This window comes from Hydra vulgaris, chromosome 01 (genome assembly GCF_038396675.1).
Source record: "Hydra vulgaris chromosome 01, alternate assembly HydraT2T_AEP".
NCBI lineage: Eukaryota > Metazoa > Cnidaria > Hydrozoa > Anthoathecata > Hydridae > Hydra > Hydra vulgaris.
Window position 1 is genome coordinate 45,562,850 of NC_088920.1, and position 13,668 is coordinate 45,576,517.

The following is a 13,668-nucleotide window of genomic DNA, read 5'->3' on the forward strand; positions in this document are numbered from 1 at the left end:
TACCAGTGATTTCTCTTAAAACTTACCAAGTGCGTTTTGAGTTTGTTTTTTTTTCAAGTACGTCATGATAGTATTTTTTTTTGAAATAGTCTGCCGATTCAACAATCAACATAACTATGGCATTTAAAATATGTCCATAAAATATTATGTCGTTATGTATGTAAGATTTGAAATCTGATAATCCTTAAAAAATACCGACTGATTTCTACATAAAAACAAAATTTCTCAAAACTCAAAATCACCCGACTGAAATTTGTCAAATGTCCGATTAACCGAATATAATCCTTAAAAAACCGACTATAACTTAAAAATTGCCTTCTTTGGGAGAGGAGGGGATAGGGGAGTGTGCATTGCACATCTCAGATTAGCACAGAAATTCAGATTCATTTCATTCAGAAAATTAAGAACACAGAGAAAACAAAACTTATGTTTTAAATAAAATACACAGGTTCATTTACCATATAACGATACTTTACATATACTAATAGGTTAGTAATAGGATAATAGGTTTTAAATTAAATACCATTATACGCTACTTACAAGCACTGTTAATTGAAACCCTCATTTTGAAAATGGCACGGATCCAAAACTTTTATTAGTTTGAGAGGAGTGCGAGAATCGAATTTGAAATTTGAAGTCATACTTTAAGTCTTAAATTTAACTTGAGCAAATGCAAAGAGCGAACTTGAACTCAAACTATACTTGAAAACCAGCCGTTTTCAAGTTTTTTTAAGTTAGACTTAAAAAGCCAACTTGAAAAAGCAAAAATCTTTCCGAATCCAAGAAGCGAACTTGAATTTTCAAGTTATACTTCAAATCTGTAGTTTGACTAAAGTGTAATGCAAGAAACAAACTTGAAATGAATTCGCTCTTGAAAAATCAAATTTCAAGTCATTTTTTTGAAGTTAGGTAAAACCAGTCTTGAAAGCAAATTTGAAATTAAAAAACCAATCGCCATTATCATTTTGTAAATATGTGGAAAAAAGTTATATAGAATTTTTGTCAATTTCCTTATTTCATGAGTGAATTACTAATGATCCATTATTTTTATACGATATAAATACATTTCACCTGTACAACAACTGTCAATTGTATTTCGGTTTTATTTTACTGGCTCATTTCAAGTGAGAAAGTATAGATATTATCATCATAATTATGTTATCATAACTATAATTATACCAAATTAAGTATATATATATATACAGTTGCGGACAAAACTACGTGAACGATTGCAGATAGTTTTTTGATACAAAAGTTTCAACACCTTAAAAAAAGTTTTTTCTCTAATACTATATATGATTGGATAGAGCGTTTTTTGCTCTATAAGATTGTGTAAAGTGTATTCTTTAATAATACGTATAAAATCATACATGTATAAACGTTAAAATAATTTCGAAAATTTTGAGCGACAAAATCACGTGAACGATTTATAAAAGCGTCATTTTTGATGCAAATTATATTATATTCACATCGAAATCAGTGCTTTTAAAAATCGTTCATGTGGTTTTGGTATTCTAAGAACTTACAATCATTTAAATTTCTCAAGATCATTCTGTTTAACATCAAAAAATTAAAAAAATTAAACTATAATGGTTCGTCAAACTGATTCAAAAATTGAAAGCTTGGTTTTGCGTTTGCGCAAAGAAGAAAAATGGTCCATTGGGCAAATTGCAGCTCATGTGAAGATGTCAAAAGGTGGAATACATAAAATTATACACCGAGAAAAGAGCAAAAAGATCGTTAAGAAAGGTGGTCGTCCACGTATTACGGATAAGCGATAATATTACTTTAATTTTATTTTTTTTAATATTTAATCTTAATAATATTAATGTTAATGTTAATTTTAATGTTTAACATTTTATTTTTTAGTACTGATCGAAAAATTGTGCGAAAATCTCTTGAGAATCCACATTTGACAGCCCCTGAAATTCGTCTGCAAACAGGCATGGAAAACGTAAGCACACGAACGATTCAAAGGCGTTTAAACGAAGGAGGTCTTTATGGGCGCAGACCTGCAAAGAAACCATTCCTTAAGCCCAGGCACGTCAATGATCGCCAGTTTGCTCTAAAGATCACTTAAACTGGACGGTTGAAAATTGGAAAACAGCTTTGTGGTCGGATGAAAGTAAATTTAACATGGTTTGCAGCGACGGTCGAGGTTATGTTAGGCGTCCAGTAGGTAAAAGATTTGCAAAATATTGTATGGGGTAGTACTAATTATAGTAAATTAAAAAAACTTTATAGTAAGCAAAAACACGCATGCAGGATTGTATTTGGTGCACACAGAACTTTTCATTGCGAATCTCTTTTAAGGAAGCTTGGTGCCCTAAGTATTTATAAACTTAATATACACCAGGTTCTACAATTCATGTTTAAAATAAAACGTGGGCTTTCTCCTACTGTGTTTCAGTCTTACTTTAGTGAAATCTCGCACAAGTATCCTACTAATTTTTCAATTAACAACTTCATTGTACCAAAAACTAATTTAAAACTAGGTTCTTACCAAATTCAATATCGTGGACCGTTTCTGTGGAAACATTTTTTAAAATTTATTTCAAAAAAAAAAAATATTCAAAACATCTCTTTGGAATAATTCCGGAAAGAATCTAAGAGTCTCTTATTGCAAAATGACCTTGATTTAAAATATCTCTTTAAAAATAAATAATATAAATTATCTAAAAAATAGTTATTGACACTACTTCTCTTTTGTTGCTGTTTTATTTATATTTAACTTTTGTTAATTTTTGATATATTGCATTATATTTCAACACTTATATTTATATTGTAACTAACGTGTAAAATGCTTATTATGTACTTTGCTACTTTTCTTTTTTTATATATAAGCTGACGATTTTTTTTTCAATGTAAATGGGGCTCGATGATTAGACAGTTTATGTCTTCTGCTTGCTCCAGCTCTCTTATTTATTAACACGATTTATTTCATTGTAAATTTTAATATACGGCAAATATATATTAAAAAAAAAAAAAAAAAAAAAAAAGAGTATACAATAGGAACTGTAAAATTTGGGGGTGGCAATATAATGGTTTGGGGGTGTTTCTCCTGGGCTGGAATTGGTCCGTTGTACCGTGTAAACGGTATAATGGACCAACTACAGTACAGGGAAATATTATCTAATCAAATGTTGCCACACGCTTTAGAAAAAATGCCTCACAATTGGGTTTATCAACATGATAATGACCCTAAATATACAGCTTTGACTGTAAAAAATTGGCTCATAAATAATAGCATAACGGTTTTGAAGTGGCCTGCCCAATCTCCCGACTTAAATCCAATCGAAAATTTATGGATTGAAGTTGAGCGACGCTTGGGAGGTCGCAAATTTCAAAAACCGGATGAACTTTTTCGAGCCGTATAGTATGAATGGGAGGCATTACCAAAACAGTTACTAGAAACTCTTGTAGAATCTATGCCAAGACGGTGCAAGGCCGTTATCGATTCTAAAGGCTATGCAACTAAATATTAATGTTTTTTTTTTTTTTAGAATCTATTATTTGTTGATGTTAGTAAAATTATTCTTTTACGTTTGTATAATCGTTCACGTGGTTTTGTCGCGCAAAATATTTGATGCTTTTTGAACATTTAGATATGTTTAATTTTAAACAAATAATTAGAGAATACACTTTACACAGTCTTATAGAGCAAAAAACGCTCTATCCAACCATATATAGTATTAAACTATAAACTTATTTTAAGACATTGAAAATTTCATTAAAAAAAACTATTTGCAATCGTTCACGTAGTTTTATCCGCAGCTGTATATATATATATATATATATATATACACACACACACACACACACACACACACACACACACACACACACACACACACACACACACACACACACACACACACATATTTTTATATTTAAACAATTTTAAAATGTATTCTACAAAATAGGGTGCTCAATGTTCTTAAAAGAACAGAGCAATTATAAATGAGTAAATTTTTTTCATTTAACACTGTGTTTCATCAAGAAAGGCTCATCAGAAAAAAATACGAAAGAAATAAAAAGTAAAAGAAAGTAATTGTTTTTTTTTATTGCTTAGAGCAAGAATTAAAATTGCGAAAAATGAATGAAAGTTTAATACTTTGCGTAGGTCGTTTTTAAATAATGTTTTTGCTAAATGATCGTTTACAATAAACAAACGTTTAAACCAACGAACTTTTAACCAACATAGACGATTTTCAGCTGAATTTTATTCCCATGAAGTTTGGGAAGTCGGACGAGAAATGGTTTTCGCAGAGCCTACGACACGGTTTTCAAAGTAGGGGGCACACTACCTCATTTCGAAAATTGTCAATTTCTTTTAAAAAAAGAAAGAAGGTCCACACAAAAAAAAGTAGGGGGAGGGGCTTGCTCCCTCAGAAACTAGAGGGGGCGCACAATCTCTTGTTTCTGTGGCGAGCAATCTACCAATGCGCCATCGCTGATAAAAACAAAGAAATGTTGCATAGTTTTTGGGGGTTTTAATTATTTTTTAAAAATCTGTTTTTAAAAATCCAAATTCTTTTCAAATAAAGTTTTCAATCAATTATTGTTGGAAAAATTATTTGATCGTCTAGTTTTTAATTATTTCAAACGCTGAAAACGTTTTTCATTTGTCACAAACAAAAAGTCATAAAAGAAATTAAAATAAAATACAACAAAAAAGCGTTATCTAAATTATTTTTGCGTTTGTTTAATTTTTTTTTATTCTAAATAGACTCAGAGCCGGGTACCCGGTCTTAAACCCGGTTTTTACCACCGGGTACCCGGAATCGGGTACACGGCATATACTGGTTCTGGTACACCTCTAGTTCATGGATCACAAGTTTTTACTAATTCAGCCATTAAACATGTTGGGTACATGATGAAATGTAAAATTATAATGAGAAAAATGATTTCAAAGTATCTACGAGAGGTTTTGAAGGAGAAATTAAAGTAGTGACTCGATTCTTTTTATAAATATTTAATCTAGAATTCAATCAATAAAAAATATGTAAAAACATAATAATACTCTAATAAAATAATGTTGTGTTTATTAAAACCGATGTACAAAAAAATATTGACAGTGTTACATATTAATGTAACACTGTCAATATTTTTTTGTAAATTTTTATTTTAATGTCATTATACTTTGGTACTTTTTTGGCTTTTCTGGTACTTCAAGTTTTCTGATAATATCAAAAGACCTTGCTTCAAATATGAACTTCTGTGACTCATTTGGTCATTTAGTATACAATAATATTGATATTGTAAAATGCTATATGTAAAGAGCAAGAAAATAAATTTAATTTTGTTTTATATCAATAGTTGTATCCTAAAAATGTGCTTATAATTTTTAAGTTTTCTGAAACTTAAACAATTTAAATTCTAAAACTGCATTATCCCATAAAATTTTAAAATTGAACTAAATAATTTTGTAGCAATATTTGAAAAACGTTGTCTCTTGTTACGATATTAGAGTTTATTTAGGCCAGTTTCACCAGTCTTCTTTTCCTCTTTTTTACTAAAATTCAAAAAATAAATAAATTTATTTAGCCGAAATTAATTGTTTGTATAATAAACTTGTATTGTTTGTATAATAAACTTGTATTGTTTGTATAATAAACTTAATGAATGCAAAAAACTTTTTCTCTAATTCATATATTGAACCAAATGGCCTCACTCTTCCTCTCACTTAAATGATACGAATTAGCTCAAATTGAGGGGCAATCTTGTGCAAAGCATTCTTACTTGACATAAGTATAAACATATAATTGTTTAGAGTTCGCTCCGTGTCTGGAGGTTAGCTATCTCAAAAACCATGAAATGCTAGATCCGCCCCTGATCTATACAGATTTTGATCATATCGTTCTACTGCTGACTTGATAACCGTTATAATAAAAATGTTCTGTCGTACATTAGATGATATCTAACTCTTGTTAACCATTTTCATCTACAGATTTTGTTCTCTATGTACATCATATTTGTCCTGGTATTAAAAACTGTTGTCATTAACTTTAATTAATTTTCCGCTAACTCCCAACGTAATTAGTATTTGCTTGAAACCTTGCAAGGCTGCAAGCAAATTAATTATAATTAATTAAAGGAAAATTAATTAAAAAAATTTAACTCCAACAACGCCTTGTTGGAGATAATTTTTTTTTTTATAAAAATTTCAACAAGAAAAATGAATAACAAAAACCTTGTGTTCGACATATGCTTTACTGATAACCGCATAGCATAATATGCTATGCGGTTATCAGCAAAGCATATGTCGAACACAAGGTTTTTGTTATTCATTGTATTTTATGTATTATGTATTTGTATTATGTATTTTATGTATTATGTATTGTATTTTATGTATTTAATTTTTGATAAAACATGGTAATTTAATTAAAAAATCACTGGATTTAAATAAACATATTTGTGTTGCCTTCTATTTAGTCCAAGACTAACTACGACGTACAACTGCTTAACATTCAAATGGCAATATTATATTGCCATTTGAATGTTAAGCAGTTGTACGTCGTAGTTAGTCTTGGACTAAATAGAAGGCAACACAAACATGTTTATTTAAATCCAGTGATTTTTTAATTAAATTACCATGTTTTATCAAAAATAAAATACAAAAGTAAAAATTGTTATTTTAGTAACACATTTTAATTTATTTTTGTAAGTTAATATTTTAAAGTATAAAACTCAGAAGTATTATTTAAAATATGAAGGGCTTATTGTGAAACAATGACAAGCTACACTTTTTTCAAAAATGAGTTATCATTTTTATAATCATAAATAGTATACGCAATAGCCAATAAGATATTAAGGCATAATTCTTAAAATTGGAGCTATAATTATAAAATCATCTTACTGTAAGCATTGATTTTATAGATTTAAATAAAACTTAAAAGTCATTTTTCTCAAATATTTGTTTTTGTGGCTTGTCATCGTTTCACAATAAGCCCTTCATAAATATAGTTAATTTGCTTTGTTTAAAAGATTTTAACTTTTCAAATGCTCTCCCGCCATTGGCTGCAAAGTTTTTTTTTCTGATTGCGCTCTCAAATCAACGCCTTTTAAGTTTTTCAAGTTTGACTTTCTCAAGCACGGTCTTGAACTTTTCAAGTTTCGTTTACGCATTTGCTCAAGTTTTTTTTGAAGTCTAACTTGACAAAGTCAGACTTCAAAGTTCAAGTCGAACTTCTCTCAAGTTCGCTTCTTGCATTCCACCCGTAGTATAAAATTTAAATAATAAAACTGACAAAAATTATGTTTTATATTTATCTTCTTTTTAAGAGCAAAAAAAAAAATCTTTTTTTTTGCTTTTAAATTATTTTAATAAACTCTGTAACGTATTAGAATGATAAACTTATTTTTGATTTAATATTATTAAATAAAATATATTATTCACCTGTACACGGTCATTCAAACTTTACTAAAAAGCGCCAAGTTATTATACGCAAGCGCGTTGGCATTAAGCAAGTTGAATAATTTTCAAAATGGCTGTGGACCTTCGAAACCGAATTAACTTTTCTTAGCAACTAATTTATTTGCATAAATTGTTTTTGTTTCTTTGTTGTAATACAATTTTTGGGAAAAATACTTATAGTAGTACCGTTTTTTATATAGAATCAACGAAAATTGATATGCATATGTATAATTTTACGATTAAAACTAAGTTACTTTTATAGGTATCATACTGTTGTTTGTTTATACATTTTAAATTGATATTTTTCAAAATTTGAGCGTTAAAATTAGACAGAAATTTTGTAAGAAGTTTTATGAATCTTTTATCTTTTTGATGCTTTTTATTTATCTCAGGTTACAATTTTTGTTGTTGTTGAAAATTAACATTTTCACAGGTCAACAATAAGAAGTTTTACAAAAAGTTATGATCTTTCGAGTTATTATTAGTTTGTAATAAATTAAAATTTTTACCTGTGATATAATTTTTTTTTCTTTATTGAGCTAATATATTTTATTTAAATTTTATTTTTTGATTAGCATTCTAATATTTTTGTATTTAAGACCCACCTTATAGTCAGTAAAAATGAGTTTAATAAGTACATTAAATACACGTCTACTGACTTCTTTTATAAAAGGAGTCAGTAGACATGTATTTAATGTACCCTGTTAAATTGTATATAAAAAAAATACCCTCTCCAAAATCTTATTCTTAGACAGTCATGGTTAGGGTTAAGAATAGTGCTTTGGCTTGCATATAACTCATTTTTTACTGACTATAAGGGAGGTCTTAAATACAATTTTTTTACTTATACAATAAATTTATTGTATGCACTTATAACTTTGTTATAGTGAATTCTTTTTTACTTAATTTTACAATTTTAAATTTTGATTTAATTCATGTATTGAATTCTAATTAGTATTTTGATATTATTTTAATACTGTGTTGAAATATTTTTGTTTATAAATTTACTTATTTTAGATGGATTTGCATATCAAGAATTTAAATCTCCTTTGCAGAGTTTGTGGTTGTTTTGTTTTTAAAAAAAAATACCTTATTGGAGCCATCCAAAAAAGTAAAATTGAAAATATTTTTCACATCAAACTAATAGATGTGGAAGGGGTTCACCCTTTAAACATTTGTCACAAATGCTACTTAACAATTAACATTGTAATCAAAAGAAAGTCATCAACCACTCTGCTTTTGTGTACACAATGGACACATCATTGTGATGACTGTTATACTTGTCATCAGGTAAAAAAACTGAGTCAAGGTCTCAATGCTTCAAAATCTCAAATAAGAGATAAAACAAAGTTTATTGGCCATCCTAGAATAGGTGAAAGAGTTTGGACTTTTTCAATGTTTAGCATTTTAAAAGAAAATATTTTCACAATACACAATATGGAAATAGATAGTAGTGATTTGAAAAATGAATTCAATCCTTATTTGCAACTATGCATATGCAACTTGTGTGGCAACTTGTTTTGTTTTTTCTGTATAGTTGAAAATGTTAAAATAAAGTACATTAATGAATCTTTATGCCCACAATGTGATACATCTGTGTTGCCTGAAGACTTCGTGACCAGCAATAAAACAAATTCACTTATACAAATGTTGACTGTTCAATGTATTATATGTAAAACAAAATTCAATGTTGTAAAAGAATACGATGTGTATTTACATCATAAGCTCGCCTGCAATAAAAAATCTTTAACACAACCCGTCTCAATATTGTTGTCATCACCATTATCTTCATCAAGTTTGTCACCATCATCGTATACTTTTAACAATAGCATTTCAGAGATTTTTAATCTAACAGCTAGTAGTCATATCCCAAGAATAGTTGAAGATGCTACACTCCACATTCTTAAGCAAAAGATGAAACAAAGTGGTGGGAAATCAATTTCATTTAAACGTGGAGGACCTAGAGTAAAATTTTTGATTTTAAAATTGATTTTTTTAAATAGTAAATTAAATATTTCATAATTATTAAATAGTAAATTAAATAATTAGTAATATTTAATAAAATATTTAACATTTAATAAATATTTTTCATAGATTTTTTTTTTTTTTAGCCGGTTTTGTTTTCATCTATTCCAAAGGCATATGTCACAAGCAATGAGGCATCAAATGCAACTGTACGAGAAAGAAATGCTATTGTCAAAAGAAATATAGAAGTTGTGTCTGGTCCATCTAATGACGCAGTTTGTAGCCAGTCCTCAAAGCTTCTGATTTCACTTCCATCAGAAACAAAAGAAAAAATATTGGCTAATTCTAATATTAAAGTCACAATTAGTGCAACTAAGATGGTAGCTATGAAAGCAGATCTCTGCATACCTTGGGAAAAGCTTAAAAATATATCTAGGTTCTTATTTTTTGCATGTTTTTAAGTTAGTTAAAAATGTTATTTATTTTTATAGAATATTGTGAATAATTTTTTACAGATGGCTGAAGAGTTTTGATATACAAACAGCATCACATGCTTCACAACGAATAGTTAGTGAAAAACTGTCTGGGTGTGACTTTATTGTAGAAAATGCCCCGTTTACATTTGAAAAGGAAATTAAAGGAACCTTTGAAATTAAAGATGCATCTTACGGTTATATTGAAAATTTGCAAACACATATTTTCAAACATCTTGATCAATTAGAAAGGTGATTTGGATTGAAATAATGATTTAAAAAAATAATTTCATGTTTTTAACATGCAGCAACTGCCAGTTGGTCTCTAAACCAGCTGTCATCAACAATTGTTGATATATCAGATCCATAATTCAGTTGTAGTGTGTTTTATCTGATACAAATTGATTGTGTTCAATAAAGTATTGAATAAATCTCAATTTTTTTTTTTTAATTATTTTTTATGAACTGAAAATAATTTTTGATCAAATATAAATAATAATATTAAAATTATTTTTAATCAAATACAAATAGAAGTACGACAATATAGCATATTAACACTAATACATATTTGACCCCCAACATAATGATAAGTTAATGCAAAATGTGATGTAAAATACGTGAGGGTTTTGTATTAAGGTTGTTAAAATGTGTATATTCATCATCACTAGCCAATTTTTGTTAATATTAATGTATTATATATTGTTAATATATATATATTTTTTATAACTTTTCTATAGTTGTAAAAGTCTTCATTATCACGAGTTTTTCCCTGAGAAAGAGATACAGATTAAAATAGGAGGAGATTATGGCGGAGGAAGTTTTAAAATGACTTACCAAGTAGCAAATACCATAAACCCAAACAGCAAAGATAACACTATTGTTTTTAGTATTTTTGAGGCAAAGGATTATCAAATCAATATTAAAGTTGCCATTTCAAGATTTGAAAAAGAAATAGAAGATCTACAAAAAATGAAGTATAAGTAAGTTTTCTTAAAATGCGATTTGCGATAAAGTATAATAAAATCTTTTTTTTTTCCCTTTGTTTTGCATCGCCTTCATAACTAGGTATCTTTTGGGCTATGTTTAATAAAACTAGTGAAGGCATTTTTACAAAGCAACTCGGAGATTTAAAAAAAAAGACTTTAACAAGCTGATTATCTTTATTTACACCTTTTTTTTTAGATCTTTATTTATTTTGTTGATTATTTTTATTTAGATTATCTTTATAAGGTGAATAGTAGTTAAAATATATTGATAATGTTTATATTGTTCATTTGATAATCTTTATACACTTCTATAGAGTATAGATTTATTACAATCATTTGCGAATAACACGTTTAGTTTTATTTATAGGGATAGAAATATTAGAGTATTCATTTTTGGTGATTATAAGTTTCTTTGTGCACTTTATGGTATTTCAGGAGCTTCAGGTATTTTTATTTAAAATTTTTAATTAATAGGTTTTTCTTTATCAGGAAAATCAGAGAGGTAACTGAATCACAAAACCAATTATCAATAATCTTACCTAAAAATTCAAAATGATGGCCCTGTTTAATAATATAAAATAATGTAATTTGATTTTTACTTATCAATATATTGTTTATTTTATTCTTGAGGGAGGCATTGTTGTCTTTTCTGTTATGCGACAGCAAACGATATGAAATGTATTGACCCTGAGATGAAATATCGCACATTGGAAGATTTATGTTTAGATCATAAAAGGTTTATGAAAAATGGAGGACTAAAGAGTATTGCAAAAAATTTCAATAATGTGATAAGCGAACCAATTTTAAAAATACCACTAGACCAAGTGATTTTTGATTATTTTTTTTACTTTGACAGTGAAAAATCACTATGAGCATGATATTCAAAAATAATATCAAAGTACTATACTTTATATAAATTATTTTTAATTTTTTAGGTGTCTTTACCTAGTCTACACATGGCTCTTGGTATTTATTTAAATTTTTTTAACATGTTTGAAGAAGAAGTTCATCAATTGGACATAATGATGGCTGCTGAACCTCTAAAAAGCAGCATAAAATGCTCAGAAGAGTATGACGTTTTTATAAATAAACAAAAGCAGTTGTGGAATCTTCAAATAGACATTCTTAATATTGATGATCAAATTCAAGTGGTTAATGATGTCATTTTATTAGCTGCAGTTAGCAATTTAGATGATGTAGACGATGTTCAATCTCTTTACTTAAAAGAAATTGACTTACTTAACAATGAAAAAGAAAAAAAGGTAATTTTTGGATTGAGAGTTTATTAGTTATAATTTCTTAATAGTGAAGTTTGTATTCTTAAAACTGTACATTTTTCAAAATAAGAAACCATATATTATAAATTTCACTTGTTAAATTTTAACAGAAGTTATATCCAATGGATAAAATAAAAACATTCAGTGTAATCAGGGCTTTAAAAGTCGTAAAATTTAAATTCTCATGCCCTATTTTATTAAGCACTCAAGTAAGTTCAAACTTGAAATGCTAATGTTAGCTATGGGAATACTTAGTTTGCTGTTATATGTGAACCTCAATTGTTAATAACAGTGACGTGGTGAGGGGAGCAAAAGTGGCTCTAGCCCCAGACGTTAGAGGTTTTGAGCGATCACAAAAAATAAGCAGCAAAAAATATATTATAATTTAAAAAGGTATAATTTCTATAAAAATTTTTAAAAACCTTTTAGTCATTTTTAACCCTTGCGCTAAAACCTTCGCATCATTTTTAACAATGCGCTAAAACCTAAAGTCATTCTATTTTTGATATGCATAGTGTTTTACGAGTTTCTTTTTAGACAAATCTATGTAATACTCTTGAAGAATATTTTTTAAAGAAGGGTCAGGGACCTTGCACACAAATGATCGAGGCAATATTACAGCAGCTTAATGTTCAACGTCAAGCATATCATGGAAAAAGTTTTATTGGAAATCATGTGCATAAAATGTTAAAAGTAATATGTTACTTTTTAAGTTTTTGTTACTTTTTAACTTTTATTTAATAAATTTTATTATAAACAGGGTAAAACTTTGTATTAACTATAATTTTTTGTTATTAATAAATAAGTATTAACTATTAAAATATATTTCTATTTAGAAACCTTCAATACTTCGGTTATGCAACTCTATTCCTAAGTTTGTTTATGACAATGGGTATTCAGGGACAAAAATACATACAAAGTCAATTGAAGTTAGCAAACAATACAAGCAGCTCTTTGATAAATTTGCTCAATGTTATTACATATTTTCATCCAAAAATACTATTTCAGCAGAAAAACTAAGTATTTTAAGTAAGTTTTATTATTTTTATAATGTAAAATATGCTTTAGTGCTATTCCTGATTTTTTTTATAACTTATATTACATTAATATTTAAATTGTTCAGAAAAGAAGATAAACGAATTAATGCAATTTTATCGGGAAAATTGGCCCGAGGCCTCAGTTTCGCCAAAGTTGCATATGCTGGAACATCATGCTATTCCGTTTTTAGAAAAATGGAGAGCGGGATTTGGATTTTATGGCGAACAAGGCGGTGAGTCAATACACATGGAGTTCAATAAACTGAAAAATATATATCAATCAATTCCTTGTCCAACGATCCAATTAAAAAGTATTCTTAAATCCCATTACCAAAAGACAAACCCGGAGAACATCCAGCTTAAACCATGTGTAAAAAAGAAAATTTATTTTAAAAAATTCTTAAATACCTAACATTTGACTCCGCTGAGAAAGTCTCCAAAAAAGAGCAATTAAAAACGGCTATTTTCATAGCCACAAGCATATTAAAAGCATTACTAAGTATAAAATAAGTT

General features: G+C 28.0%; 1 protein-coding gene across 1 annotated transcript; it reads left to right on the top strand.

Annotated features, from left to right (window-relative positions):
* The first annotated feature begins 3,041 nt into the window (after window positions 1-3,041).
* On the top strand, window positions 3,042-13,668 carry LOC136074448 (uncharacterized). Its single transcript, XM_065786764.1, has 12 exons — window positions 3,042-3,371; window positions 4,730-4,927; window positions 8,435-9,382; window positions 9,529-9,818; window positions 9,898-10,107; window positions 10,593-10,835; window positions 11,209-11,285; window positions 11,472-11,665; window positions 11,777-12,103; window positions 12,656-12,811; window positions 12,955-13,147; window positions 13,242-13,668. The coding sequence occupies exons 1-12, from the start codon at window positions 3,042-3,044 to the stop codon at window positions 13,565-13,567; spliced, it is 3,492 nt and encodes a 1,163-aa protein (XP_065642836.1). The 3' UTR covers window positions 13,568-13,668.

Coding starts and splice junctions, on each gene's coding strand:
- LOC136074448 (XM_065786764.1), top strand. CDS start 3,042: ATGGTTTGGGGGTGTTTCTCCTGGGCTGGAATTGGTCCGTTGTACCGT. Junction 9,383..9,528: donor TTAAACGTGGAGGACCTAGA/GTAAAATTTTTG, acceptor TTTTTTTTTTAG/CCGGTTTTGTTTTCATCTAT. Junction 12,104..12,655: donor ACAATGAAAAAGAAAAAAAG/GTAATTTTTGGA, acceptor GTTTCTTTTTAG/ACAAATCTATGTAATACTCT.